Source organism: Neolamprologus brichardi, chromosome 8, assembly GCF_056152115.1.
Source record: "Neolamprologus brichardi isolate AB-2024 chromosome 8, ASM5615211v1, whole genome shotgun sequence".
In the NCBI taxonomy this organism is placed as follows: Eukaryota; Metazoa; Chordata; class Actinopteri; order Cichliformes; family Cichlidae; genus Neolamprologus; species Neolamprologus brichardi.
This window is the reverse complement of record NC_142111.1, coordinates 14,561,815-14,587,641: the sequence shown is the minus strand read 5'-3', so window position 1 is coordinate 14,587,641 and position 25,827 is coordinate 14,561,815. Positions and strand designations below refer to the sequence as shown.

Below are 25,827 nucleotides of genomic sequence, written 5' to 3'. Positions count from 1 at the left end.
TGCCTTTGAATAATAATCATAGAAAAGATTACAAAAATAAATAAATATTGTACATATTCATTATTGCATTCTCTTTGGCCTATTCGCATATGTTTTCTTTTTCAAATGCATTCACGGGCCACTTCGTTTTTTCTTCAAAGCTGCCTTAAGTCTTTGTGGCATAGATTCAACAAGGTGCTGGAAACATTCCTCTGAGGTTTTTGTCCATATTGACATGATAACATCACACAGTTGCTGCTGATTTGTCGGCTGTATATATCCGTGATTTAAATCTCTTGAGCCCTGGTGACTGAGGACTCCATCTGAGTACAAAGAACTCCTTGTCGTGTTCCAGAGATCAGATTATCTGAGCCTTGTGAGATGGTGTGTTAACCAGTTGGAAGCAGTCATCAGAAGATGGCTACACTGTTGTCATGAAGAGATGGACATGGTCAGCAATAATACTCAGAAGGCTAAAGTGTTTAAATTATGGTCAGTTTGTACTAAGGAGTCCAAAGTGTGGCAAGAAAACTTGCCCCACACCATCACCACCAGCCAGAAGGATGGGTCTATGTTGTTTGTGCCCACCATCACCATTTCCAGTCTTCTTTTATCCAATTTTGGCAACAATCAAGTCCGAAGTGTCGCAGTTTTCATTAATATATGACAGGAGTGAGACCCGGTGTGGTCTTCTGCTGCTGTAACCCAAGAGATGCTCTTCTGCATGGCTTGACCATAACAAGTGGATGTTTACTGTTGCCTTCCTATCATCTAAAAACAGTCTCGCTAGTCTCCTCTGACCTTAGTTAAGTATTTTTGCACAGAGAACTCCTGCTTACTGGATATTTTCTCTTTTTTAGATGATTCTCTGTGAACCCTAGAGAAAACTGTGTGGGGAAATCAGCAGTTTCTGGAACAACCATGCTATCACTGATATTCACTTAAACCACCTTTCACCCCCATTCTGACATTCTGCTTGTTGCTAACCTAGGCGATGATTATACAGTATGACTAATAACAAACAACCACAGGCCAAACAGGACAGAATATTCTTTGCAGCTCTGGTAAAAATGTGTTTAGTAACGATTCTGAAGAAAAAGCTTCCAGTACTGAATAAAAAGCTGACATGTGTTACATTCGAACAATTGTTACTTAATTCTTTCCCACAGAGCTGTGAAACGCTGCTATTGCGCAAAACTGGTAATACAGACTGGTTTCTTATAATTGTGGTGCGGGCCTTGAATGAAACCGCTTACTCAGTTATTTGTTCCAGTACCTAGGCAACTCTTTTCGCTTTATTTTACAGCTCAAGCTAAAATGTTAAGCTAAGAAAAGGGCACAGCAGGTACATAGTTTAGCTGCATTGAACTGAAACAACAAAAATATATCTAAATGAAAGGTCTTAATTTAAAAGAAGTGATTGTAAAATTCAATTTAACAGCGTCAGAATTATGAAAATACACTTAAAAAAATAATTTCTGTAAAGAAGGACTCTCAAATACTTTGTGGCACGCGCTCACACAAACATGAAGAATTGCTTCAAATAGGAAGGCTGCTTTAAAAATAATACTGATATTCTTTGCAGTAGTATGCAGCAAGAGCACTGGGTAACTTTGATGATGAATAAGCTATGAATTCATCACCTGGGGCTGTGCGATAGATGAGACATCTAACTTTGAACACAGTTCTTACCATTGACAGTTTCCTCATAGGGTTGAGCCTCCTCATAGTAACTCTCTGAAGCGTCTGCACAGGCTGGAGCTGGTACTGGAGGCAAAGGGAATGGCTCCCGACACACCACACCCTGACAGATGAGAGAAAGATGAGGGAGTCAAAAACGAGAAAAGTACCCAAAAAGAGAAGTGTGGGATTGTAAATGTCTGTGCTTTTTGTTCATTTAACTTCACCCTCAAACCTACTGTCATTATAGTTTCTAGACCAGTGGTAATTAAGTGCTCTGAACACACGCGCATACACACGCACACACGCACACACATCAACATGTGTTATTCCCACAGGCTGAACATGTGGTTAATTCCAGCTGTCACTTCAGGAATAACTAGGGAATTCCTCGTGTAACCAAACCTCCTCTGACCTGGGAGGCAAGACCTGGTAACTACTAGCACGTTTGCCTTTAGGGAAGAGGGAGTGTTTGTGTGAGCAAGGAAGAAGAGAAGGGTGTCGTATATTTGTGTGTGTGGGTATGTGTGTGTGCGTAGGGGTATATATGTGTGTGTGTGTGGCTTTCCTGAAATCACTCAGCAGTCTGGCTTCACTTCTGTCTCCTGTGTGGTAAAGACTGTCTCCCCAACACTTAATGTTTGACTAAAATCAAAACCAAAACAAACACATCTGTCTTCAGTTGTGTTTTTGTTTTTTTGTTTTTTATATTTAGCTTCTTCTTCTTTTTTTTTAATGAAGCTCAGGATTTTGCTCGATAGATTGGACAGATGTTGCTTGTGCAGCATAATGGCTCCTGAATATTTACACTGTTACAACTGAGCCTCACTCTATCTGTATCACTTTTCTTTGGGTAAATTAAGAATAAAGCTTGAATCAAAGCAGGACAAGCATAGCACTCTACTGGTGGCTACTGGTAATGCTCGGCAGGGAGATGGAAAAGCAAAGTCACAATAAACTTCTTGGTTCTTGTTAACAATTTAGGATTTCTACTTTGTGACTGACACAAAAAAATCACACAAAAAAATAAGATTTTAAAGGCTTATTAAATCTAAATCCACAAACCAATCAATGACATTGTGTGGTTAGACACATTAGTAGACATATAACAGTTAGAAGTTACACAGTACACTAATCTAGCAGAAGATTCTATTCTACTCTATTTTTATGGCCTCCAGGTGCTTTATACTATCAAGTAAAGACCCTAGAATAATAAAGAGAAAACTCTCTGTGAGCAAGCACTCTGGCAAGAGTGGAAAGGAAAAACTCCCTTTTAACAGGAAGACATCTCCAGAAGAACCCAGGAGGCTCAGAGTGGCAGCAATGCCCCTGGTTGGGGGTGACATGAGGGAGACAGGATGATAGACACAGTGTGGAGCCAAAGTTATAATAACTGGTTAAATGTAGAGTGGTGCAGAAAGTTTGTCACCGCCATTTGTCAGTCTTATGGGCTGAACTTGCTTCTCTTTTGGCAGTGCATTGGTAGACCATATACAGTCCATCTACCTGCACAGAGCATCTGCTGTCACACGTGTCCAAAGTATGTGGTTCAACCAATCTGTGGTCTTGTGAAACTGAGCTTTGAAAATAAGGAAAAGCGTCCACTGCAGCGCATGTCTATGTTTTCAATACTTTATTTTTGAACTTTAATGGTTTTTCAGACTTCTGCACCCTTGCCCCATTCTGGCCCACTTGTCAACCATTCGGCATTAAGCCTACGCACGGTTGAACAACGTGCCGTTTGGGTTTTTAGAGGAGATCATGGGAACACATTTGCATTGCTTTTGCATTTGTGTTCAAAACTTCTCCCCAGGCTATGTAGGCAAACAGCCATGTAACCAGATATAACCAGCACGGTCTGATATCGTCGTGTTGGTGTTGTTCCCAGATCATCATACTAAATGTTGTTCCAGGATCAACATTGCAAGTAACCAATCAGAATGTTGTGATGTCATACCTTTGCGACTTCGGGAAAAACCGCCATAAAACAAAAAACTGTACTTAAGCTGCGAGAAACCGCCTCTGTCCGCCGATCAACGGACCCTAACCCTTTAATAAACGGTAAGCAGACTTGATATTGTCCTTGCAATATTGGAATTTCATAAATGCACGAATGGCTTGGCGCGCAAAAGAATAACGTCACAACAATGTGATTGGTCACTTGCAATGTTGAACCTGGAACAACATTTTCATGATGATCTGGGAACAACACCAACATGACGATATCAGATCATCCATATAACCATGGTAGTATAAAACAAGTATTACTAATCAGCATCTTTTAGGAGATGCTTTGAAACAGCATGTTGTACCTTTTATTTAAACTCAGTCTTGTGGGAAAAGCTGTCAACTTTCAAGAATGCAGGTAATTTGAAGACCATATTAATTAATCAGGTGTTTATTTTTCACACTTTGAACAACCTTAAACCTTTGGACTCATGCATGATGTGTGGGGGAAGGATCTTCCAAGAAGGAAGAATTTCATCACTGGAAAACAGCCTCAATACCCTGAAGTTGCGACATAATCCTATGAAGTATCTATGGTGGCAATCAGAAGATGGCAGATATGCAAGTTTGGTCTTGGTGCAATCTGGAAATAAAATGACTTGCCCGCTTAAAAACTTCAGTAGCTGCCAGTGAAGATGCAATCTATGTATTCTTTTTCTTATCTCAGATAAACTGAGAGATACTGGAGTCAGACTTCCACATAAGGGTTATTCTTCTGAGGCAGTGAAGTTAAAGGAAGGTAAATAAATGACATATGTCCCATTGCAATTAGGATTATTCACCTGAATATCATCCAGCCCACACGGTACATTCTTAGTACGGTTTGAGCTGAATCATAAGAAGTGTTTTCTTAACTTTGCCAAATGTCCCCCCCCCCCCCCCCCCCCCCACCACTGTTTGAATTCTTTCACTTTCACTTCTACTTATTGAAATTAGTATACTTTAAAGCATTCTTATTTTTATTATATTTACTTATTGTACAGCTTTCACATTCTCTGAAAGGTTGCAGTCCTTCAGCTGCTCTGTATAGTAAACAGAATAACTCAATATACCATGATGAGAGTGTGAATGGTACTTTTAGTTGCCCCAAATCAGCAACGCTTAAAATGTACAGAAACAAATGAGACAGAAAGCAGTGATAAATTGTGTTTAGCGGTCACAAACCTGCGGTGGGTCTTCAGATACCAGAGTGATTTACTGGTTCAGCTTAGAAACAGAACAACAAAAAATAAAAACACAGCCATATTTGTCTGTTTGTGTAAAAATCATTATTTCTGATGTGGGCTGTCAGTGACAGACGCAGCAACTCCCAGTAAACAGGGAATTCCCTGTTAGTGAGCTTTTCCCACCATATCACTTCAGTGAGCTAAGACAGTTTCAGTAATCCATAGCAGATGTTATAATAACTGCCATCATGTCACGGTCCGCGAGCAGTCACAGTGATGAAGACTCACTTGTGTGATTAGCCTGCATGCCTGAACATGGAGGAAAGCAGCCACTAAGCAATGTGTTGGCAGAAATGTTATCACGGCCGTTTAGGGAGGGTAACATCCCTTATACATCATGGAGCTATTTAAGATGCGTCATTATACAAGCATCAGCAAATGTGACTGTCAGTGTGTCATGAGACCTGCTCTCAAAAATAACCAAAATATATAAAGTCTATTTAAACACACAGGTAACTGATGCTGATAATAACTGATGCTGTTACAGGTATATTGGCTCACTTGTGCCCACATATTCTTCTGAACTTTCTTTAATTCGTAAGTGAAACTGTCAGTGTGTGTGTTTGTGTGTGTGTTTCCAGTTAGGTGATAAGCAGAAAAAAACTACCATGTTTTTTTGATAGCAGGAAATACTGAAGCAAATCAGCAACGGCAGAAGTTGTACTCTTGGTTTAAACACTCTACTATGAGGCAACAGTGATAACCACTGAGATAAGATGTTGGCATTTCTAGGGTGTCTATTGACCATTGTTATTTTTAATCACAGGAGTTACATCAGTGGCATGTTTGGCATTAAAAAGGCCCTCCTTCTTACTCGTTTATTTCTGGTTGACACATTTTTGTGTAAAATTATTATAACTTTATAATTTAGGTTGTAGAAAATGATGGAGGCAAAACTAAAATTAAGTCATGTAAACCCCCATTTATCCTAATTGCCAACAGGGGGCTTCAAAATTTAATTTAACTGTAAAGAAATCAATGAAAATATTTTAGATTTTTCCTGATTTATGATCTAGGTAAATTCTCTCCTCGTGAACGTATCATTTCAATTGCTATTTCCAAGTTAGATTTAATGGAACATTATGTTTATTTTGTATAGTAATGTTACATTTACCCCAGCCAATTACCCAAGTGGCAGAGAGTGTCTGATTTGGTGGTCTCAGGATCATGTCTCTGCTTCTTTTGCAGATGATCAAGCGGTGACCTCAAGAAAATCTTGCTGCTGAGTATGAAACTATAGGAATGAGAATTAGCACTTCCAAATCTGAGGCCATGATCAGAAAAAAGAATAGCGCACAAGCTGATTTTAAGACTCTCTAGGTCTGAGTGGAGATGGACATCGAAAGATGGATTGATGTGGTTTTGGCAGCGATGTGAGCGCTGTACCATTTTTTTGTGATTAAGAGAGTGCTAAGGGAAGCACTGATCTTCCGACCTTCACCTTTGGCCCTGAGCTCTGGGTAGTGCCTGAAAGAACTGAATCATGGATACTAGCGTCAGATATGAGCTTCCTCCGAAGGGTGGCTGTATTCTCCCTTAGAAGAACTTTGTAAATTGAGAGGGATTCAGAGCCTGGCCACTACTCCTCCACATCAAAAGAAACCAGATGAAGTGGCTTGGACATATGACTAGGATGCCTCCTAGGTACCTTGTAGGTGAGGTCGTCTGAGCATGTCCTGCTGGGAGGAGGCCCTGTAGCAGATCCACAATACACTCGAGAGATTACATCTCTTGGCTGGTGTGGGGAGTGGAAGGTCTTGGCATAGAGTGAGTGCCCTGAGTCTTGAACCCAGATAAGAAAATTGATGGTGGATGGATGTTATGTTTAGGGTGAAGAAACAACAATCGATTACGGGTATGACTATCTTGGTATTGACAAGTTTCTGCCATATGACAATGTGCTTTCAGTGTCCTCAACACTTAGATCCACCCCTCACTGTTGATGCCCTGATTTAAAGTATTCAAGATGACCATGGCCAAAATGCCAACTCAATCCAACAGGTGACAACATTGTGGCTATGTCCGTTTTTACATAGAGCTCATGGTTTCATAATCCATATATACTGCAAATAACAAGTCAAGAGAGTTAGAGACAAGCCTGGTCTAAGCCTTAATAACAGTTGTATACAAAAGCAGTTAACAGGAATTTCCTGAGAAAGTTATTATTCTGTTTCTCACTTTTCTCTCACTCTCTCACTGTAAGAGTGTAAACTTCTCCAGAGTTTAAAAAAAAGTAGTCAAGAGTTAAGCATCTGCTATTAATTAAAACAAAAAGTCAGGCATTCCAGAGGAACCGCAGTAAGCCACCCCAGACTGCCCACCCACTCTTATCTCTATCTTTTTTCTTTTTCTTTTTACATTTCCTCAACTCCAAAAATACTAAATTGGCTTGTTGTCTGAGCCAAGCCTGAAGAGAAGCATAGTAGGCCATTCCAGGGAGGTGTTGCACTGGTGAAAAAGCATCAGGGACATGCCAGGTGTGTGTATCCATTCTCCCAGAAGACTTTGCTATTCTTCTGTCTCTTTAATAGTCACTTTAGGCCCTTCCTTTCACTTCTCTCACGCACAAACACACTTCTTCACCACAGAAACATCGACTAGAAGGGAAGAAATGAGGAGTCGGAGGATAAATAACAAAGCAAGGAGAGAGGGTGGCGGGGTGTGGTGGAGGGGCTTTGAGTAAAGAGTGGGAAAAGAGAGCCCGAAAAACGAACAGTCAGAGGAACACGGAAAATCCCTGGTTCCCATGCCAAGAATTCGGTGCAGTGAAAACACACACACACACACACACACACACACACACACACACACACACAGACAGAGTGTATCTGAAAGCCTGCTGGGAGCTCAATGTAAAAGGTGGTGATAAAAATTATCAGTTTGGTTTCTAGAGAACAGAGTTCAGGAAAAATCCCTGATCCTTTGCCTCTGTTACTTGTGACATGGTAACTTTTTTATTTAGAAATTATGAAATTAAAAATTTAATGAGTGAAAATAAGAAAGAAAAGAGACTATACGTTATCTACATGGCAGGAGGCAGAATGCAAAGATTTCACATGACACAAACTATTTGTTTTCCTGTTATGTTGCCTTCTTGGGAAAACTTTGACCTTTTCTAAAACCTTGATATTTTTGGTACCAGTCCCTTTTTTGCCAGCTTAATCCTTTTCAAGTTACCTACTTAAAATGTATAGCTGCAAATGGATCTTCATGTGTAACATTTAAATAGCCATTTTAAACCAAGCTGGATTTAAAGGGATAACGTAATCATGAATAATTCAGTAAATAATTACTTTATGCTAGCCTGTCTTATTGCGGTTATGATAATGACCAGTTGCCGGCAGCCACATTACCGCTACAGTGCATGTCAACAGTTTTCCTTTCCCTGCCTGACGCTTGCAAGTGGCACAGCTGCTATCTATAGTCCATCTCTATTTTAAGACCATGCAGACAGGACGCAATGGAGCTCACACAAATCTTTATTTACCATGCAGCTCGAGGGAAAAAATGGCTATTCCACACTCGAGTCACACACAAAATAATTACTTGAGAGGCCGTTTTAGGAAGAACAGAGATCCTGGTTTAAGAGACCATGGAAATGCCCGAAGGCCTGGGAATCAACCGGGATATTCATGCTGAGAATGCGACCCTTGATCTGGAGAACAGAGAGTGCCAGGCAGGCTGGCTGAGAGTGAGGGTGGAGGACAGTTGGTTCACTGTGGAGCGGGCTTTTCTCCTTAAGTACAGCGACTATTTCTGTGCTCTTTTTCACTCTGGGATGAAAGAAAGTCAGCAAGATGAGCTCTACCTGAAAGGAGGAGTGCACGCAAGAGGTTTCCTCATTGCCCTTGCAGTCTGCAGGGGAGAGATTCCCACCATCAGTGAACCAGATGAGCTTGTCGAAGCGGTCGAGTGTGCTGCTTTTCTACAGGTTGAACATTTGGTCCAGCATCTTTGCGACATTATAGACTCGGACAACTGCCTTCTGCTTTACCATACAGCCTCCATATTTGGGGTGCACGCACTGTTTCACAATGCTGCACTCTTTCTTTGTGACGCCTTTGATGATCTCAAGGATGAAGCAGAAAGTTCAATTCCTGAGGAGCTGCTGCAATACTCTCAAACTTTGTCCCCTTCTTCTTTTATTGCTATAGGGACCCATTCTCCTTCACTGGAGCTGCTGCAAGACTCCTTCAGGGTCGTTTGCTACCTCGACGAAAAAGAGGGGCAGTGGAAGCATCTGACAGACCTACCAACTGCTTGCAGCACCTCCATGGCTGGAGTAGCAGTTGTTGACAATCGCTTATATATCGTTGGTGGGGTTTTTGGTTACAGTAAGGAAACAGTGGACAGTAGCTTCTGCTACAACCCCGATTCAGGACTTTGGACTACTCTCCCAGGTCCCCAGCAACCCAGATATGATTTTACCCTTCTTGGGCATGAAGGTCAGCTCTACGCCATTGGTGGAGAGTCCCAAAAGCAGATAATTTCCACAGCAGAGACGTATGATGTTGTAAAAGGAGAGTGGACATTTATACAGCATGCGCCACGACCTGTAGCATCTGCAGCTTGTGCTGTTGCTAGACGGCGGATATTTATTTGCTTCTGGAAGCCACCAGACACCACAGACATCTATGAATACGTACCTGTGAATGATGAGTGGAAGCTTGCTACCACACTGATCAGACCTCAGAGCTATGGCCACTGTATGGTAGCTCACAAGGACAATTTGTATGTGATGCGCAACGGGCCTTGTGACGACTTTCTTCGCTGTCTAATGGATTGTTATAATATCACAACAGGCCAGTGGACAGCTATGCATGGGCATTACATCAACAGCAAGGGAGCTCTGTTCACCGCAATGATCAGGGGGGATTCTGCGTTCACAGTGAAACACATGTTAACTCTTGTGTATACCATCACTGAAAATGAATGGAAGCCCCGTAAGCAGATGAACGGATTTCCAAAGAGTGGTTCACTGTGGACATGTTTACTCAGGCTTCCCAAGACGGGGCCAGTTATACCACAGCTGGATGCAGAAGGCAAGGAAGGAGAAATGCCTGTGTCAGACCTGTCTGAGGCATATCTGGAAGCTATACAGCACTTGTGAAATGAATGTACAACTGAAAAGTAAAGCGTTTTTTGAGTTTTTAAATGACAAAATAAGTCCTTGAAAATACTGCTGCTAAATAATTCTGAAGGCTTCAAATGGACAAAAATTTACTTTATTTCAATGCATCCAATTCACATGCACTCTCACACACATGCTGACAAGCACTTGCACTGATTAACAACAGCTGCTACTGCAGTTTATAGTAGGGAGGCCACTGTGCATGTGTGTAAAGTTCAAAGGCACTGACGGGATGTTCTAAACCTTTTTCCTGAAGTCACACTGGGCCAATTCAGAAGCCACTGGTTTCCTAGTCAACATGAAACACAGTGTAGCTCCCTCTCACACACTCCTGAACAATCACCTCTCCAGTCTTGTTGCCCCATGGGCTGTTAAATACCTGCTTCTGTGGGAGAACACATTTCACGAAGCCTCGGCTTGCAACTCTGATGGTTGAGGGGAATGATTTTGGCTTGCATGACCACAGACGTTATTTGTGTCATTATATTAAAACTGCTGCAGCTGGGTTTCAATATCTGACAACAACCCATTAACTTACAAGTACTTTTTACTGTAAGTTACAGTACTGTTTTTAGCACTACGCTTCTTAGTGATAGCTGTGCACATACTGTAACACAAGACCAAAATGCTGTCGGTTACATATCAATTTGGAATTTGTCTTCTGGCTTCTTTGGTATACAGTAGGATATCTTGATCACCACTTATTTGTTCCATCTACTATATTACTTCAGCCACTGACTCGGGTCAGTGCTATTAACATTCCCATAACCACAGTGGCAGAGACCCAAATATCTGTGCTTTTTAAGCCAAATCATTCTGCATCATTCTTCTGTTACTCCAATTATGGAAAGAACTGGCCAACACTTACTGTTCTGGGGGGTGGCAGGTCGGGAAGGTGCTTTTGTGGGACGGGGACACGTTTTGCTGCTTTTCCATTGAGCAGGGCATCTAATCTGTCATCTTGGTAACACAAGCAGAGAGTGGAAGGTCAGTATATACCAGGCATTTTGCATTTAAATTCATTTCCATAACATACCAGAACATTTCAGGATAAATGAATAGCTGTCATCTTGCAAGTATAAATTCCACATATCCAGCTATCTCGGTTAAATATTAATACAGTGGTATCCCCAACTAACACAATGATATAATCTATGTATCTATGTGTATATATATATATATATATATATATGTGTGTGTGTGTATATATATATATATATATATATATATATATATTATATACACACACATATATATATATATATATATATATATATTTGAACTATATATATCTTTTCAAACCTTGCAGTCAACCTGTTCATAACTGGGCTTTGAAAGTGCACATTTAGGATACTTGTTTGTTCCTGCTGAAAGCCATGTTCTGTTAAGCTAATCCAGAGGTTCCAAAACTGTTAGCTGAGGCAAGTGAAAAATAAACATGCAAGAGTTTGCTGATGCTATCATGTTACCCATTATTGGTGTAAGATTCAAAATATTTCCTTTAATAAAGTTAATTATTGATAAAAATGGTACTATGTAGGGCATGAGTTAATATTTTGCCTCTGAACGGGCATGCTAGAAAGAGTGTTGGTTATGTTAGCTATGCTAGCATTTAGCATGCAGATACAGAGTGATAACATCATATACAGTATGATAACAAACCTCTACACTGTCTTTAACCAAACTCCTCCAAATGTTAAAATACTAACAATGGTATGGCCACTTGTGGTGTCAAGCATTAAGTCATAATTTTGACTTTTTTTTCTCTTTGTTTTATCATGCTAACCTTAACCATTTAGGATAATATCAGTAGGTCATTTTGATTCATGCATTTATCTTTTTTTTAATATTGTAAGATCTTTACCTTACCATATAAACCATCTTAGGCAACTGTTTTTGTGAATTGGGGGTGTATATTTAAATATTAATATGAGGCCTAATGAGCATGACAAAATGGTACTGCAATTTTCTCTTTAAGATTTTCTTCAGTGTCTTATATTTTTTTGGTCTCAAACGTGACCTTAAGAGAACATCTTTAAGCCAACTAGAGTTCATATATGTGTTATAAAAATTCCCTGTCTGTACCTTTGCTCTATACCTTTTTTTATCATTACAAGAATAGAAACAAGCTGATATGAACTGCAGTAAAAGCACTGCATTACCACAGGCTGCACGTGTACAATCACGTACACGTAAGATAATTGAACCAGGCTGCCTGTCGTTTTATGAGCAATGCTTTACAGTAAAAGAAAAGGTAAATAAATAAATAATGTAGCTCATCCTATTTTAACAAACAAATAAAGTTCACTCCGAGTGTATTTCATTCCCCCCCCCCCCCCCCCCCCTCACATGAGTTTCTGTGGTAGACAGCGTGTGGCTTTGTAAGCATCGCTGCTGAAAATATGTGTTAACTCTAGTGCTCATTCAAACCACATTCTTTATCACTGTCCAAACAAAACAGGTCAGTCTCAGATGTTGCGGCTCTGCGAAGAAACAGACAGGAAATGGTGGGCGAGTGCTGAGGAGCTGAAGGGGCCACAGCTTGCAGCGGCTTATCATGTCTGTTCAGTTGAAAGTAAACTGAGCATGAGATGGAAATAGTGTAACAACTATGCGCCGTCTGACCTTCATGGATAAACGCAAAATCACACTAAGCCCTTTAAAAAAAGAAGGAAAAAAAAGTTGTTTTCTTTGTTTCACATTCAGAAAAATTAACTCTGAAATGAAGTCATCATAACAGGATTATGTAAGTACAGTAGGTAATTTGTAAGCAATATGAATATTAGCTACACTAACGATATATAATACAGACATGACGAGCTTTTGCCAGAAACCTTTTATGTTTAGATTGGCAACCTGTTCTGTCGTTTATCCTGATAAAAAATAAGCGGAAGAGAATGGATAGACGGATGGATGGAATAATCCAAGAATAGATGGCTGAAACCTAAAGAATGACAAGGAAATGTGAAAATGTGACTCTTCAATGCCTAAATGAAATAACAGTAATACCGTTCTAACTACAAGACATTCAACTCTGTGAGGTTGCAAACTTTGCCTTGATCTAAATTTGTTCGCATGCAAAAAATCTACCTAGTTTACCATCTTAGTCAGCAGTTCTTTGGTTTTTACTGGCATGCAACACCGTGTACTGCTGATGTAATGCCAATGAATGGTGGGTGAGTTTGGCAGGTATGTGGTCGGAAAACAAAGAATAAGATTAACTGAAACAGATGCCACCAATTATGAGAATTGATATTCATTCTTTTTTCAAAGTATTGAGCTTTATGTCAAATAGATTTTTACACCTGTTAGTATAGTAATTTAAAAAAAAAAAAAAAAGAACCTCATGGAAAAGTCAGCAGTGGCTAATAATTATTGGGATTATTGAGCACAAAATGTTATGAAAGATTTCAGTTTTGTATGTGACATTTGTCTTAATTAGTTGAGCTTGACTCAAACATTGTTATAAAACTATGTCAGTAATTCCGTGTTAAGCCCTTCGTTTATTAGCCCTAATTTTCAACAGAATAACATCTTTAAATATTATTGTTTGAAGCCTGTATTTTTTAGACGTATACGAGACAATTCAGCACAAAGAGTCTGTGTATGTGTGACGTTGTAAAATTAGTAATTTGTGGGTGTTTTCTTGTGCTAATCCAAATGTATGCAGTTGGTTTTTTGACAGCTGACGATGCCTTATTGACGTAAAAATTTTGCATTGTGGATTACAATTCAGTGCAGTGAAGGATCAGCTTGTTCCATAATCCAGTTTGCACAATGCTTAACTGAACAAACCAGAAATCAAGAGCACAAGAGATTTACATTGTGCATAATTTATCAAGATATTTGAGTGGACATATCAGTTTTTAGCAACCAAAATTTATTTAACTCATTTGTTATCTATTAACTCATATTACTGTTATATTATTCTTTCACTTTCCTGGTTCACTACGTACAGAATTTTGTAATACAATATGGTAAAGTGAGCCAAACAGCCTGGTAAGACTATGAAGTCATTAAAAATTATGGAGCTAATAAGCAGATCAGTCTGAACAGTGATATAAGCAATTTCATCAACAATTCATAGCAGCCGAATATCAAATTCATTTAAAGGCATTATTTGAAAACTATTTCATGACTAAGCATGACGGCTAGCATAATTGGAGACTGAAAACACCATTGCCTATTTTATTGTTCGTATAAAATACATTATGGACAGATGCGGCAAAAGCAAATGGGATTGAATATCTGCTTTAATATATTTTAGGCGAGTGTTGATTCATTTATGCCCAAGGAGAAAATGTACACCTCGACAATTGAGTTTCAATGTACAAGCTGGAATGTGGAACAAGCCGGTGCTTCGGTGCGCTTAACAGTTTACACGTTTTCATTCAATCTGCCATCAAACATTTACATTTGCATTTCTTATTATACAATTTTCAAAGCTATACTTACATACATACATACAAGAACCACTAAGTCATTTTCAAAGTTCAAAGAGCAACATTTAAAACTCACACCTTTACCATTTTTTTCTTTTCCAGGAACGACTTTGTTCATGTAGATATACTCCTCATCAGCACCTGTAAACAGAGACAGCAGAACGTGATTAACTGCTGAGAGCAGTGCACTTTGGCATAGATGTTTTTGCTCTGTGGTTGGCTACCACAAACACCTTTCTTGAATTTAAGCAAACGTTACAAAACAACAAACACAAATGCCAAGAAAATATGAGCTTATGCACAGGTATTTTTGGGTTTTTTACTGTTTAACGCTTGCTTTAAATTCCCAAAGTTGATTTTTTTGATTTGGTTGAATATATTCGCAGTGTGACTTAACTGCAAACAATAACACGGAAAGAATGCATATTTTTCTTTCCCTTGAGACAGCTGATGGGAAAATCTGATTCCACCTTGGTGCAAAACAAACTTCCATCGTGCTTGTCAAAAAGAAGTCCAGGATAAAAGGGAAACTTCACCCAAACAAGTAGTCCATTGTGCACATAGATAGGGCCACTATTCACACCCACTCTTACCGTGGAAAGCATTCATCAGGCATTAGTCAGAGTACTCCTTGCCTGCACAGATACAGCACTGTGTCACGTCTGTAGTGGAAGTTTTACATTGCTTTTTAATATACAAGGCAACTCCTGAACTTAATCCACCTGTTCATAACAATCATGCATTCACAAAAACTTTGCATATGACTCTAAAAGTGATCCAGTTTCTGTTTCTTTTGCATGGTTAGAGAAGCTGATCATAACCAGACTAAGGAACTAAAGAATGAACTTGACTTCACTTGCACTCAACTCTTCAGGCAAAAAGTGGAGATGATGAAACCTTCTGACATACATCAATGCTAGAGTCAGCGAGGAAAGGACTACAGCTGGAGTCATGTCACTCTCAACATGGTGGAGTAATTACAAGCTGGTGAGGACATCGCCATAACATTGCCACATAAACAGTCTGAACGAAGGCCTTTTCTTGAACAATAAACACAGAGGTTGTGGCTACGAAGGCTCCAGTTGGTTACTGTAACCTGTTATGGGAATTTGTTCCGGAGCTGCAGCACAGTTTTTCACTGGAATTAAATATTTTAGCTGACTTAGATTAGAGGAAATCAAACAAAACTCTAACCTTGGGTGATACTGCGGAGAAGGGCTTCTCCTTTGAAATAGATATCATGAGGTGAAACCAAACAGCAGCAGCATAAAATGATGTTTTGCCTGTACAGTGAAAACAGATTTTCGGGGAACAAAGTTGAAATGCTATTTATAAATTGCTGCTCAGAGGAAGTGAGCATCCCCAGAGGATAAATGCAGCTTCGGAAAAATGATACAGCTTGGAGCCAGAAGAGGAAGTATGGAGAGACGAGTCCAAGACCTGAACATGGAAAAGCTTGACTGCTGGTGTGTGTTAGTGAACAGTGTGAGAGCTCTCTGAGAAAAACAGGGCGAAAGAGAGTTGACTTTTATAATCCAGAAGTGAGAAGGTGACAGCAAATGACAAAAATGGCAAAGAATCGGGTCATTACAAAAACCAAACAAACAAACAAACAAAAAGTCATCATATTTGTGTCAAACTATTTTTGAGGTAGCGGTAGCATGTCATTAATTCAATAGTTGCTTCAAAGATTAAGTAGCTGGCATAGAGCACCATAAATCACATCAGCCCACCAGCAGTTACAAGAAAAAATAAACTCATCTGAAGCTGTTTAAAAAGTTAACAAGCTGTACAAGACTCTAGTTTTTTTTAGCTTGCTTATAAACTGAAAATTGTAAAAAAAAAATTGCATGAAGCAAATAATTTTGCAACAGAGGGAGAAATGTAGTAAAAAAAAAAAAAAAAGAGCAATCCTGCAGGCACAATGTGGCTTTAGCTACCAAAATTGTGATTAAGTGATGTATTTGCAAAGCTTGCAGGGATATGATTATGAAAGGTTAGTAAGAGCTCAAAATAACAAAATAAAACCAGAGTAGGTGGTTTAATAACTTCTCCTAGGCCAGTTTCACTTAAGTGTGGGAAATGCAGGGAATGACCACATGTTACATAAGATACTTTGTTGGATGGCAGATTAACTGCCAGCCGGTCCATGCAGCTTTTGAATGAATTTAAACATTTGTGGTTAACCTTCAACCAGTATTACAGTTTTAGATGCAAAAATCTAGAGAACAGTTTAAAGGTTTGTGACAAATTATTCTACTGAAATTAACTTTTTTAAAAAAAAAAGAAAAAAAAGAAAAGCCTAATAATGCACCAACCCCCCCCCCCCCCCCCCCCCCCCCCAAAAAAAAAAAAAAACCCACTACAACATTGTTGTAAGTGGATTTATGCATAGTAATAGGCCAACTAGAAGTGCTTCCACAGCAACTTTAAAGTGAACCTTTCATACTTTTTAATTATTTCCTGTAACACACTTATGGTACAAAGAATGTACACCCTCTATCAAGTTTTAACATAAAATCTAGACCCTAACATCAGGTCTTAAAATTAGCTAAATATAAGCTCAGATGAATAATAAAACATGACACATCACAATGTGTCATCATTTATTTACTATAAGAAAAACTAAACCAAATTGCTGAAGCAGTGTGTGAAAAACTAAGCACATCCCATAATTTAACATTTTAATATTTAATAATGACGTGCTTATCTTTCACATCATTAAAGAGGAATTTTGAACTTCTCTTCTTTAAAACACTGGTTCACTTCATTGAGGTTTCCAGGCATTCATTTATGCACAGCTCTCTTACTTTGACTGCATCCTTGCAACACTTTGATTCTTTTCTTTTTCAGTCATTCTGTTGTAGATTTACTCTTGTCCTTGGAATAATTTTTCTATTGCATGATCCAATTTCAGGCAAGCTGGTCGTACAGATGGCCTCGCATTGGACTCTAGAATACTTTGGTGTACAGAGCTCATGGTTGACCCAGTGATGCAAGGTTCACAGGTCCTATAGCTGGAAAACGAACCTGAATCATTAACGTCCACCACCGTGCTTGGCACTTGGTAATGATGACCTTGACACTAGGCGTTTGTGCTGATATGCTGGGTTTGATTTTTCCAACCGTGGTGCTGTGCACAATGGCCAAACATATTCACTTTGGTCTTGTCTGTCTAAAGGACATTGTTTCAGAAGTCTTGTGGTTTGTTCAGATGCAACTTTGCAAACCGAAGCCATGCTGTCATGATCTTTTTAGAGAGAAGAGGCTTTCTCTCGGCAACTCTTCCAAAGAAGCCATACTTGTACAGTCTTTTTCTATTTGTACTGTCACAAACTTTAACATTAACCATGCTAACTGAGGTCTGTAGAGTTTCTTGGGTTTTTTGTAGAATTTTATTACCTTGAGGTCCGACCACTAAAATGCCAAAACTTGATAAAAGTGCTCACACTTGCAGATAATCAGTTGATTAAAGTGTGTTTGATTAACAACACCTTGCTGCTACTTAATTCCTATCAAAGCAGTTAGGCTGTGCTTAGCTGTTTTCATGTGCTTTGGCTTATTTTTGTTAAAGATAATGACACAGTGTGATATATATGATGATTTTAGTTCATCTAGAGTTTGACCTAATTTTAGAACTTTATTTTTACCAAAACCGCACATCTACAGTTGCTCGTGGTAGTGTTAAACATGACTAAATGTAGCCACTGTTAGACTTGTTTAGGTCATTTCTCACTTCAAATGTTACATGTAACATGTTTGCAGTAATTCTACTCTGCAGTTTGCTGTGAATCAGCTAATTCTGCAGTTATTTAGACTTCACAGTATATCTAACCTCTTAATTACATACTGGGCAGAATAATTTTCTCTTCCTCTCATGAAATTTTCCTAAGGAAGTTATTATATTGTAGTTCAGTAGCTGTATGTCTATGACTTGTTTGCATGTTTTCACTTCTTGATTTGTTATTTTTTTAATCAAACATATCAAACTGATTTAAAATTTCCCCATAAAATATCCATGAAAATCAGTTCCTGAATAAATATGAAGTGAGAATTTGGTCATGCGGTTTCAGATTTGTATTTCTGTCTTCATCTGCTTTAAGTTTGAAGTTGTTTGGGCCGAAATGTTAGAATATAGACAGATGTTGTTTTATTATTACCACTCAAAGTTTTCTGACTTGTCTGGCACATATAAGTTAAACTCTAAGCAAGTAGGACAGTTTTTTTAAAAAAAACTGTAGCTGGTTGCCTTGACCATGTCTGTTTCTGAAAAAGTGCTCTTACCAGTCGAAGCCCTGTAGGACTGGAGGAGATCAGACAGCAAACCCTTCTGGACGGTGGCGTTCCCACTCAGCGTCTCCTTGTCCAAGATGACCAAGAAGCGGTGGAGCTCCATCAGGAGCTGGTCCAGCACTGGAAGCAGAGACAGACAAGAGGGGCTCAGATTCTCAGGGGTATAAAAATTCCTTTAAATTTTATTACACTTTTCTTGGCAAGAAAATATTTAGAAGCATTAAGACAATGGCTTAAAACCAGGACTGTCAAAGTTCCCATCATCAAGAAAAGCAAGAGTCATGAGGGAAAACAAAGCCTGTAATCTTTCCAGACACCCATTATCAGAATATTATGCTTTAATTTATGGCAGAGAACTTGTTCAACTTAGGGATTTGTCTTTTAACACTGATTTCAGTTCTTAGTTTAGCAGCTATTCCTTTCCCACTGACTTCCTTTTGTTCCTCAAGTTGTTTGCTGGTTGCCAGCATTTTGCATGGGAGAGACTCCTCTGAGGTTTTGCACTGGCAACAGCTGATAACCACTCAGACTTCATTTTTTATTCTCATTCCTCGCATCGAGCTGTTATTGACAGTTGCAAGTCCGTTTGAGGTTGTTTTGGGAGTTTAGCTAAAGGTCAAGCTCAGAGTAGGGAGGAGCCTAGGCTGGTGTCGGCGGGGCCAGTGTGTCTGGGTGCAGCCCACACACATCCTTCAGGGGTCAGCGCTGAGCTCAGAGTCCTCTCTGCTGTGTGGGGAGCTCTTTGTGTTTTCCTTCACTGTCTCTTGGCCTCATGAATAGGCCCCTTGCTACAGTGGGCCTCAGTGTGTGAGCACTTCAAGAGAAGAGACGGGGGAGGAAATAAAGAAGAAAGACCATTTTTTAAAGAGAAGATGGGGCAGGTAGTGGTGGTTGGGGGATAGGGATGCGTAATTATTCCTGACTTTTTTTTTTTTGAAGAACTGCATATTTTCTGTTAATTTTCTAAAAAATTATTAATTAATCCATTTTACATGAATTGCAAGCACATATAGCTTTATTAAGTTGGAGCATATTCTAATGTTTGACCATCAAATTCATCTGCTCCTCTGAGCTGACTGTTGGCCCAATGGCTTATGAAAAATGATGATTAGCCAATCAGTGCCAGAGGCGGGATTAACACTACTTTTAAGTTGCTTTGAAGATGTGGACTAACATTAGAGTTGTGTGATACTTATTTACTTGGTATCAAGCTGGCAGCATGTCAGTACATTGCCAATACAGATATTATATGATACCTATAAATGTAAAATATAAAAATTTAAACCTATTCTGAACAAATTTTAATGACCACTAAATTACTGTGATTTTTACTTTCCAAAAAAAGTTAACACAACATAACACATGCTTGTCTCTAACTTTGGGGCAGCTCTGTTGTTTAAATGTGCTATAGGTTATAAATGAAAGACATGACAGTCAACACAAAAAGTTTAAAAAATTATTAACAGTGCATGATTGGGGTATATGTTTGAATTTCCAAAGTATAGATCCTATTGTGCTAGAATCAGTCTGATACCAATTGGTATCGATACCATCGATATTTGGATCGATCTGCCCACCTCTACATTAAGCACTCCTGAGGCATGGGTACTAAAAAATAATGGACGAACACAATGAGCTGTTTTGACTTTGCACTGCCCCACTCTTAAAATGAGATAAGATTCAAGTTGATACATGGGTATTGTGACTAGTTAGGGAAAAGCAAATCTTCTTCCTCAGGAATCCGTTCGAGTGGACATAATGTTAGACTAAAAATGGAAACTGAGTTTTCAAGTTGGCACTCCTGCCTGGTACCCAAGGGCAGACTTTAAAATTGTCATGAAACTGAATCTATTCTTTCCTGTTCATGGACATAAACAGTACTTCTCCAAACTGAAAGGGAAACAAAATGTGCCTCAGGAGGCAGGAAGTGGCAGAAGAACAGTTCAAATCCCCCACAGGACCACTGTGACTTTCCTTGGTATTAATTTTACACTTGAAGATGGCCTCACATTCATCATTTAACATACAATTTCACTCACATCTAATACCATTCAACAAGGATCATGTGTTAAAATACAGTATATGTATGTATATATATACTGTATTTTAAATGTGTGTATATATATATATATATATATATATATATATATATATATATATATATATATATATATATACACACACACACACACAGTGTTGGGGAGTAACGGAATACATGTACCACCGTTACGTATTTAAAATACAAAATATGAGTAACTGTATTCCGTTACAGCTACCGTTTAAAAAGGTGGTATTTAGAATACAGTTACTTTGTTGAAATAAATGGATTACACGGGGTACTTCCCTGTTTCATATTGTAGCGGGTCAGGACTGTTTGGGTTTTGTTTGACAGCTACGTTCTGTTGTTCCAGGCGGCAGCGTTACGGTTGCCATGGTTACAGGGTGACGCTCTCTCTCTGCGTGTTTCCTGGGTGAGAGAAGCCTTTTTGTTGTTGTTGTGCTAAGCTAATAGGCAGAGTGCTACCGGTATAGCTCTAAAGAATGTAGCATCATAGGCAGTGTAGTCCGTGCTGCAGGGAGAATGGACTGCCATACACGTTATGTGTCTGTGAGCGAGGGAGGGAGAAAAAGGAAAAGTACCAGCTGTCATCAAGCAAAAACGGGAGCTGGAAGCATGTAAATATAATAATAACCACTGCAGCCAAGAAGAGTGCCTGACGAGCCCAATTGTAAGTACGCTATTAAGACTCGACTGTACACTGTGTTCGTGTTTTCCTCCAAAAACAATAAGTTCCGTTGGAGCAGCCTTTCAATGCCTCTCTGTCTCTCGCTAGCAAAGTTGACCCAGACAACAAAGTAAAGCTAGTTTTCGGCTACGAGCTGACACAGACCCGCCGTATTAGCCAGAGGTCCCTTTACTACGGTTCGGAGCCGCGGACCTTCAGTAACAGTAATAAATCACAGCAATAGTACATTCATGTAGTTGTAAACAGCATGATAATATATTAAGTAATCCAAAGTATTCAGAATACGTTACTCTCATTGAGTAACGTAACGGAATACGTTACAGAATACATTTTGAGACATGTATTCTGTATTCTGTAATGGAATACATTTTAAAAGTAACCTTCCCAACACTGTATATATATATAAATATATATATATATATATATATATATATGTATATATATATATATATATATATATATATATATATACACACACACACATATGTGTGTGTGTTGCAGGTGAGAAGCATCATTCCAACTGAAATAGATTTGCTATCATTAAGACTGGCCCGTACATTAACAGATACACACTGCTGTAAATGAAAAACTGGTAAGAAAGAAAACGAAAACAAAACCACCAATATTGTGTCAAAATCCTCTGACCCTACTTAAAACCTCAACTCTGCCCCACATAAAATGACAGTAAGTTGCCTTTTTTGTTGTTTATTCTCTATTAAAACTATCAGCTCTCATTTTTTAATGGCTCCTTCCGGCTCAAACTGATTACTGAGTGGTATGTGTCAGCAATCTAGCGAGTGCAATCATTCCCTCTGCTCTGTTTGCTACTCTCCCACACATGGCTAAACTTTTGAAAAAGGGGGGAACATTTTGCAGCGTAAGGTATCAGGCCCGGGTAAGTTTTGCCTTTCGGAAACGGCAAGAAGCTTTCCAAAAGCTACAGCACGCTAGGTTGTTTTTTGATGACTCTAACTCAAGCTGAGTCAACTTCTGCTGAGAGGGCCCATGGAAAACATCACTGTATTGGACACATATAGACACACACATACACTGCTCTTTGTCTCAAAGCATTAGAGAAACGATTTAAACCACAGTCATTACAATTCTCAGTGGTTAGCTACTGATGTATGCCTGGTGAATATGAATCTAAACATTTTTCCTGCTCCTTCTTCTTGTGTGTTTGCAGAGATTGACTCAGATGGCCTTTTGGATTGGGGACCCTGGGAAACAAAGTCAGCTGACAGGACAGGGAGGTCTGCAGCAGCCTGTCTCTGTGGGTTTTGGGTTGGCCAGACGCCCACTAAACATCCAGTTAGGGTCCGCAGCCTCCACAGTATAAACAATTCACTTCTGCAGAATAGCCAAAAGGAATCTGAATCAGAGCGGAATACTACTACTACAGTGATTTGTAGCTGCTGCAGTTAAAACAGAGTAAACAGGGTACATAAGAATGAACTTGCTTTGCTTGAATTAAAACTTTCCAAACACCTACGCGATGTGATCTTGGATTTTCTCTTCCCCCTGCCTGATTTTGGACTTCTAGATTTGTGTTATGAACACAGTACATGACCATTTTTTGTCTGACTTCTCCCACACTACGCTTATCAAACACGTTACTGTGTTTGATAAGCACTCTTGTGCATTGTCAGGCAAATAAGTATCTATTTGCAGTGACGATAAAGTTTCATAAAAGGTTTCCTGCAATCGTTGGCTAAAGCTTTTTACATTATCCTGACTGCCAATAAAGAAGGTTTATTTTTTTTTTATTTTAAAGCAAATATTAACAAAAAATATCTTCCTTTTTTAAAGAGCCATCCAAAATTATGAATCATTGTGCTGTATGTGCAGTTATGCCTATGTTTTTTTTCTTTTAGACAGCCACTGTGAACTGGTCTTAACCTTTCGTCTTCTGGTTAGGCAGGTTTCACAAAGTTTAACTAAAGATAAACAAACAAAACATTGAGACAGTATCCGGTCGTTAAGTCTGACGTCACTAGCCGTGTCTGGGCCTAAACTCCACTGCAGGTCCATATATCAAACGATCACTATGGCATTACCGAGAGTTGAAAAACTGTCTAAAGTCTTTCATCTTTAGTAAAATGATCAGCGTTCTGCTCTACCAGGTGTAACAATTGAGTTTAACATCCAGGCATCCATGAAAACGGAATTTATTACATTTAACGGAGTTAGAAGTTAGCAGGAAGTTAGCTCGCTAGCTTCTATCTAAATACAATATAGCATGTCCTGACTGCGGGGTTTTGGAAACAAATTAAAACGTACAGCTCTGTTATCACTTCCAACATAAATGAAGACAGAAAACTAAACAGCAGTGAGGTTTGTAGGGTTACTGAAGTTTGGCTAGCTGGTATATAATGATGTGCTACGTGACCACTAGCGACACAGCTATGTTAGCATAATATAAACAAGCTAACTTTTTATCCACTCGATAAAAGTTAACGTGAGTGTTCTCGTTGGTCAGGAACAAATGTAATCGCATGGCAGGATGCTGTAAAAGGACCAAAATTCAGACAGGAGAACAACTGAGATAATCCATCCACAATACGAGATTAGTCATTCATATACTGCTGCATGGGCTGGGCTGTAGTTACATCCTAAGGTTTTAAAAACTGAGCTTAAATAAATGATTAGCAGTAATAAAAGCCGAGGGAGGTCAATAGTGATCACTGACTGTTTTAGGAGCTTTTTGAGATTACATAAAAGAAAATACAAAACATTAAACATGTTAACAACACAAAAGCCATATTAAACGCAGACTACTTTAGGCCCGGAAGTAGGATTCGTCACGTCATCACTTAACGACCGGATAGTGTCTCTGCTCTGCAAAAACTACCTAAAATGTTAGTTTAGCTTGTTAGAAATAGAAAAAAGCACAAGCTTAGGTTCCACTGAAAAGGGACTTTATATTTCAGAAGTCTGGTAGATTGAGGAAGCTTGAGGTCCTGCATCAACTCTGACAGACCGCATTTAATTTTCTTAAATTAACAAAGCACACGTGGAATCTCATTTTAGCTGCTTTGAGGCTAAATTGAGTTGTTGATGCATTTTTCACATACACTTAGAGGATTAGGCTTAGAAAATATGCTGCGCTAATGTAATTTGACAAGAATCTAATTGGCCTTGCCTTCAAGTGTGGTCTCAAAACAGCAAGAGGGACCTGCAAGAGTAATGAGTGCTTCAAACAAGACTCCAATCCAAAGGAGAGGTCGGCATTTTGCTTGAATGTTGAACAGTCACATGTGTTCAAACATTCTTTTGCCATCTCTTTCTTTTCTTTTTTCAAATGTGTGTTTTCTCCTCTCTTTTCCTCGTATCCAACTCAAACTTGCCCCATTTAAAAGTTTCTTTTCATCTGTACATCATCTCCCTCCCATCTGCCCTACTTTTAAAACAACTCTTAGCATACCAATTTATGCTCCAGGAAATATCCTGGGCTCCACTGATGCAATATTTGTGCTACTTCCAAGCATGTTTATGATGACTTTGATCAGCGGTGAATAATATCAACAGCGGCGGAGAGTTAAAGAAAACATAAACAAGTCGAAATGCGAAATTATCATTTTTGCTTCAGATTGATGATGCAACCGAGGCCGTTTCAGTGCAACCCGGGTTTTCCTGCTTGTTCAGCTTGGAGCTGCTGGTAAAGGTCTGTTTGGGACACTTCCTTTAGTCTCTGAATCACAGTCATATTTTTGGGATGTGGTGCAGATGTTGAAAATAGTTGCAGATGTGCTTGCTTTGCTTTTCTCGAGTCTAAAATGTGCTGTTGGACTTTTATATAACAGATTCTGACTGTGAAGATCTTTCCTTATATCTGTTCATTTATGCACCTGTTTAACTCAAGTACGGTTGTGAAAAACAAACTACACCATGTGTGAAAAATAACTGCACCTTTGCTGCATCCACAGGAAGGCACAGCAGTAGGGTCAGTAGCAGCCTGCTATAGTGCTAAATGCACTTGAGTAATTGATCATTTGATTAATTGAAGCTTGAGCATTGCTATATAAGCACAGGCAGAGCAGGTTATCGGAAGGTTGGTGGTTGGAGCTGTTTGCTCCATGCTGCATGCCAAAGTATCCTTGGGCAAGATGTTAATCCAAAGTTGCTCTCCAATGCTTCCTTTGGAGTGTGAATCTGTCTGAATGTTAGACAGAATGCACTTAAGCATAGAAATAAAATATCTTTTATGAATTGCTGTGAATGGATAACTTTGTATATAAGTGTTGTGTAACTTTGAGTGCTCAGGTAGAGACGAAAAGCACTACATAAAAACCAGTCCATCTACCATCTGCAGGACTGTACAT

The 25,827-nt window shown here is 39.1% G+C and overlaps 2 protein-coding genes across 4 annotated transcripts in view; one reads left to right on the top strand and one right to left on the bottom strand.

Annotated features, from left to right (window-relative positions):
- Positions 1-25,827, bottom strand: part of afap1l2 (actin filament associated protein 1 like 2) — a 43,075-nt gene that overhangs the window by 8,780 nt on the left and 8,468 nt on the right. For 2 of the 3 annotated variants that reach the window (XM_087844656.1, XM_006791230.3), the window contains exons 2-5: positions 18,750-18,878; positions 14,544-14,606; positions 10,892-10,983; positions 1,672-1,783 (exon numbers count right to left, since the gene is read on the bottom strand). In XM_087844656.1, the coding sequence (XP_087700782.1) occupies positions 1,672-1,783; positions 10,892-10,983; positions 14,544-14,606; positions 18,750-18,878 (396 nt within the window). The remainder of the gene's footprint in view (positions 1-1,671; positions 1,784-10,891; positions 10,984-14,543; positions 14,607-18,749; positions 18,879-25,827) is intronic. The other variant, XM_006791231.3, reaches the window with a different exon arrangement.
- LOC102791318 (kelch repeat and BTB domain-containing protein 13) lies at positions 8,242-11,142 on the top strand. The gene has a single exon (XM_006791229.3). It carries the CDS (start codon positions 8,485-8,487, stop codon positions 10,000-10,002), a length of 1,518 nt encoding a protein of 505 aa, XP_006791292.2. The 5' UTR covers positions 8,242-8,484; the 3' UTR covers positions 10,003-11,142.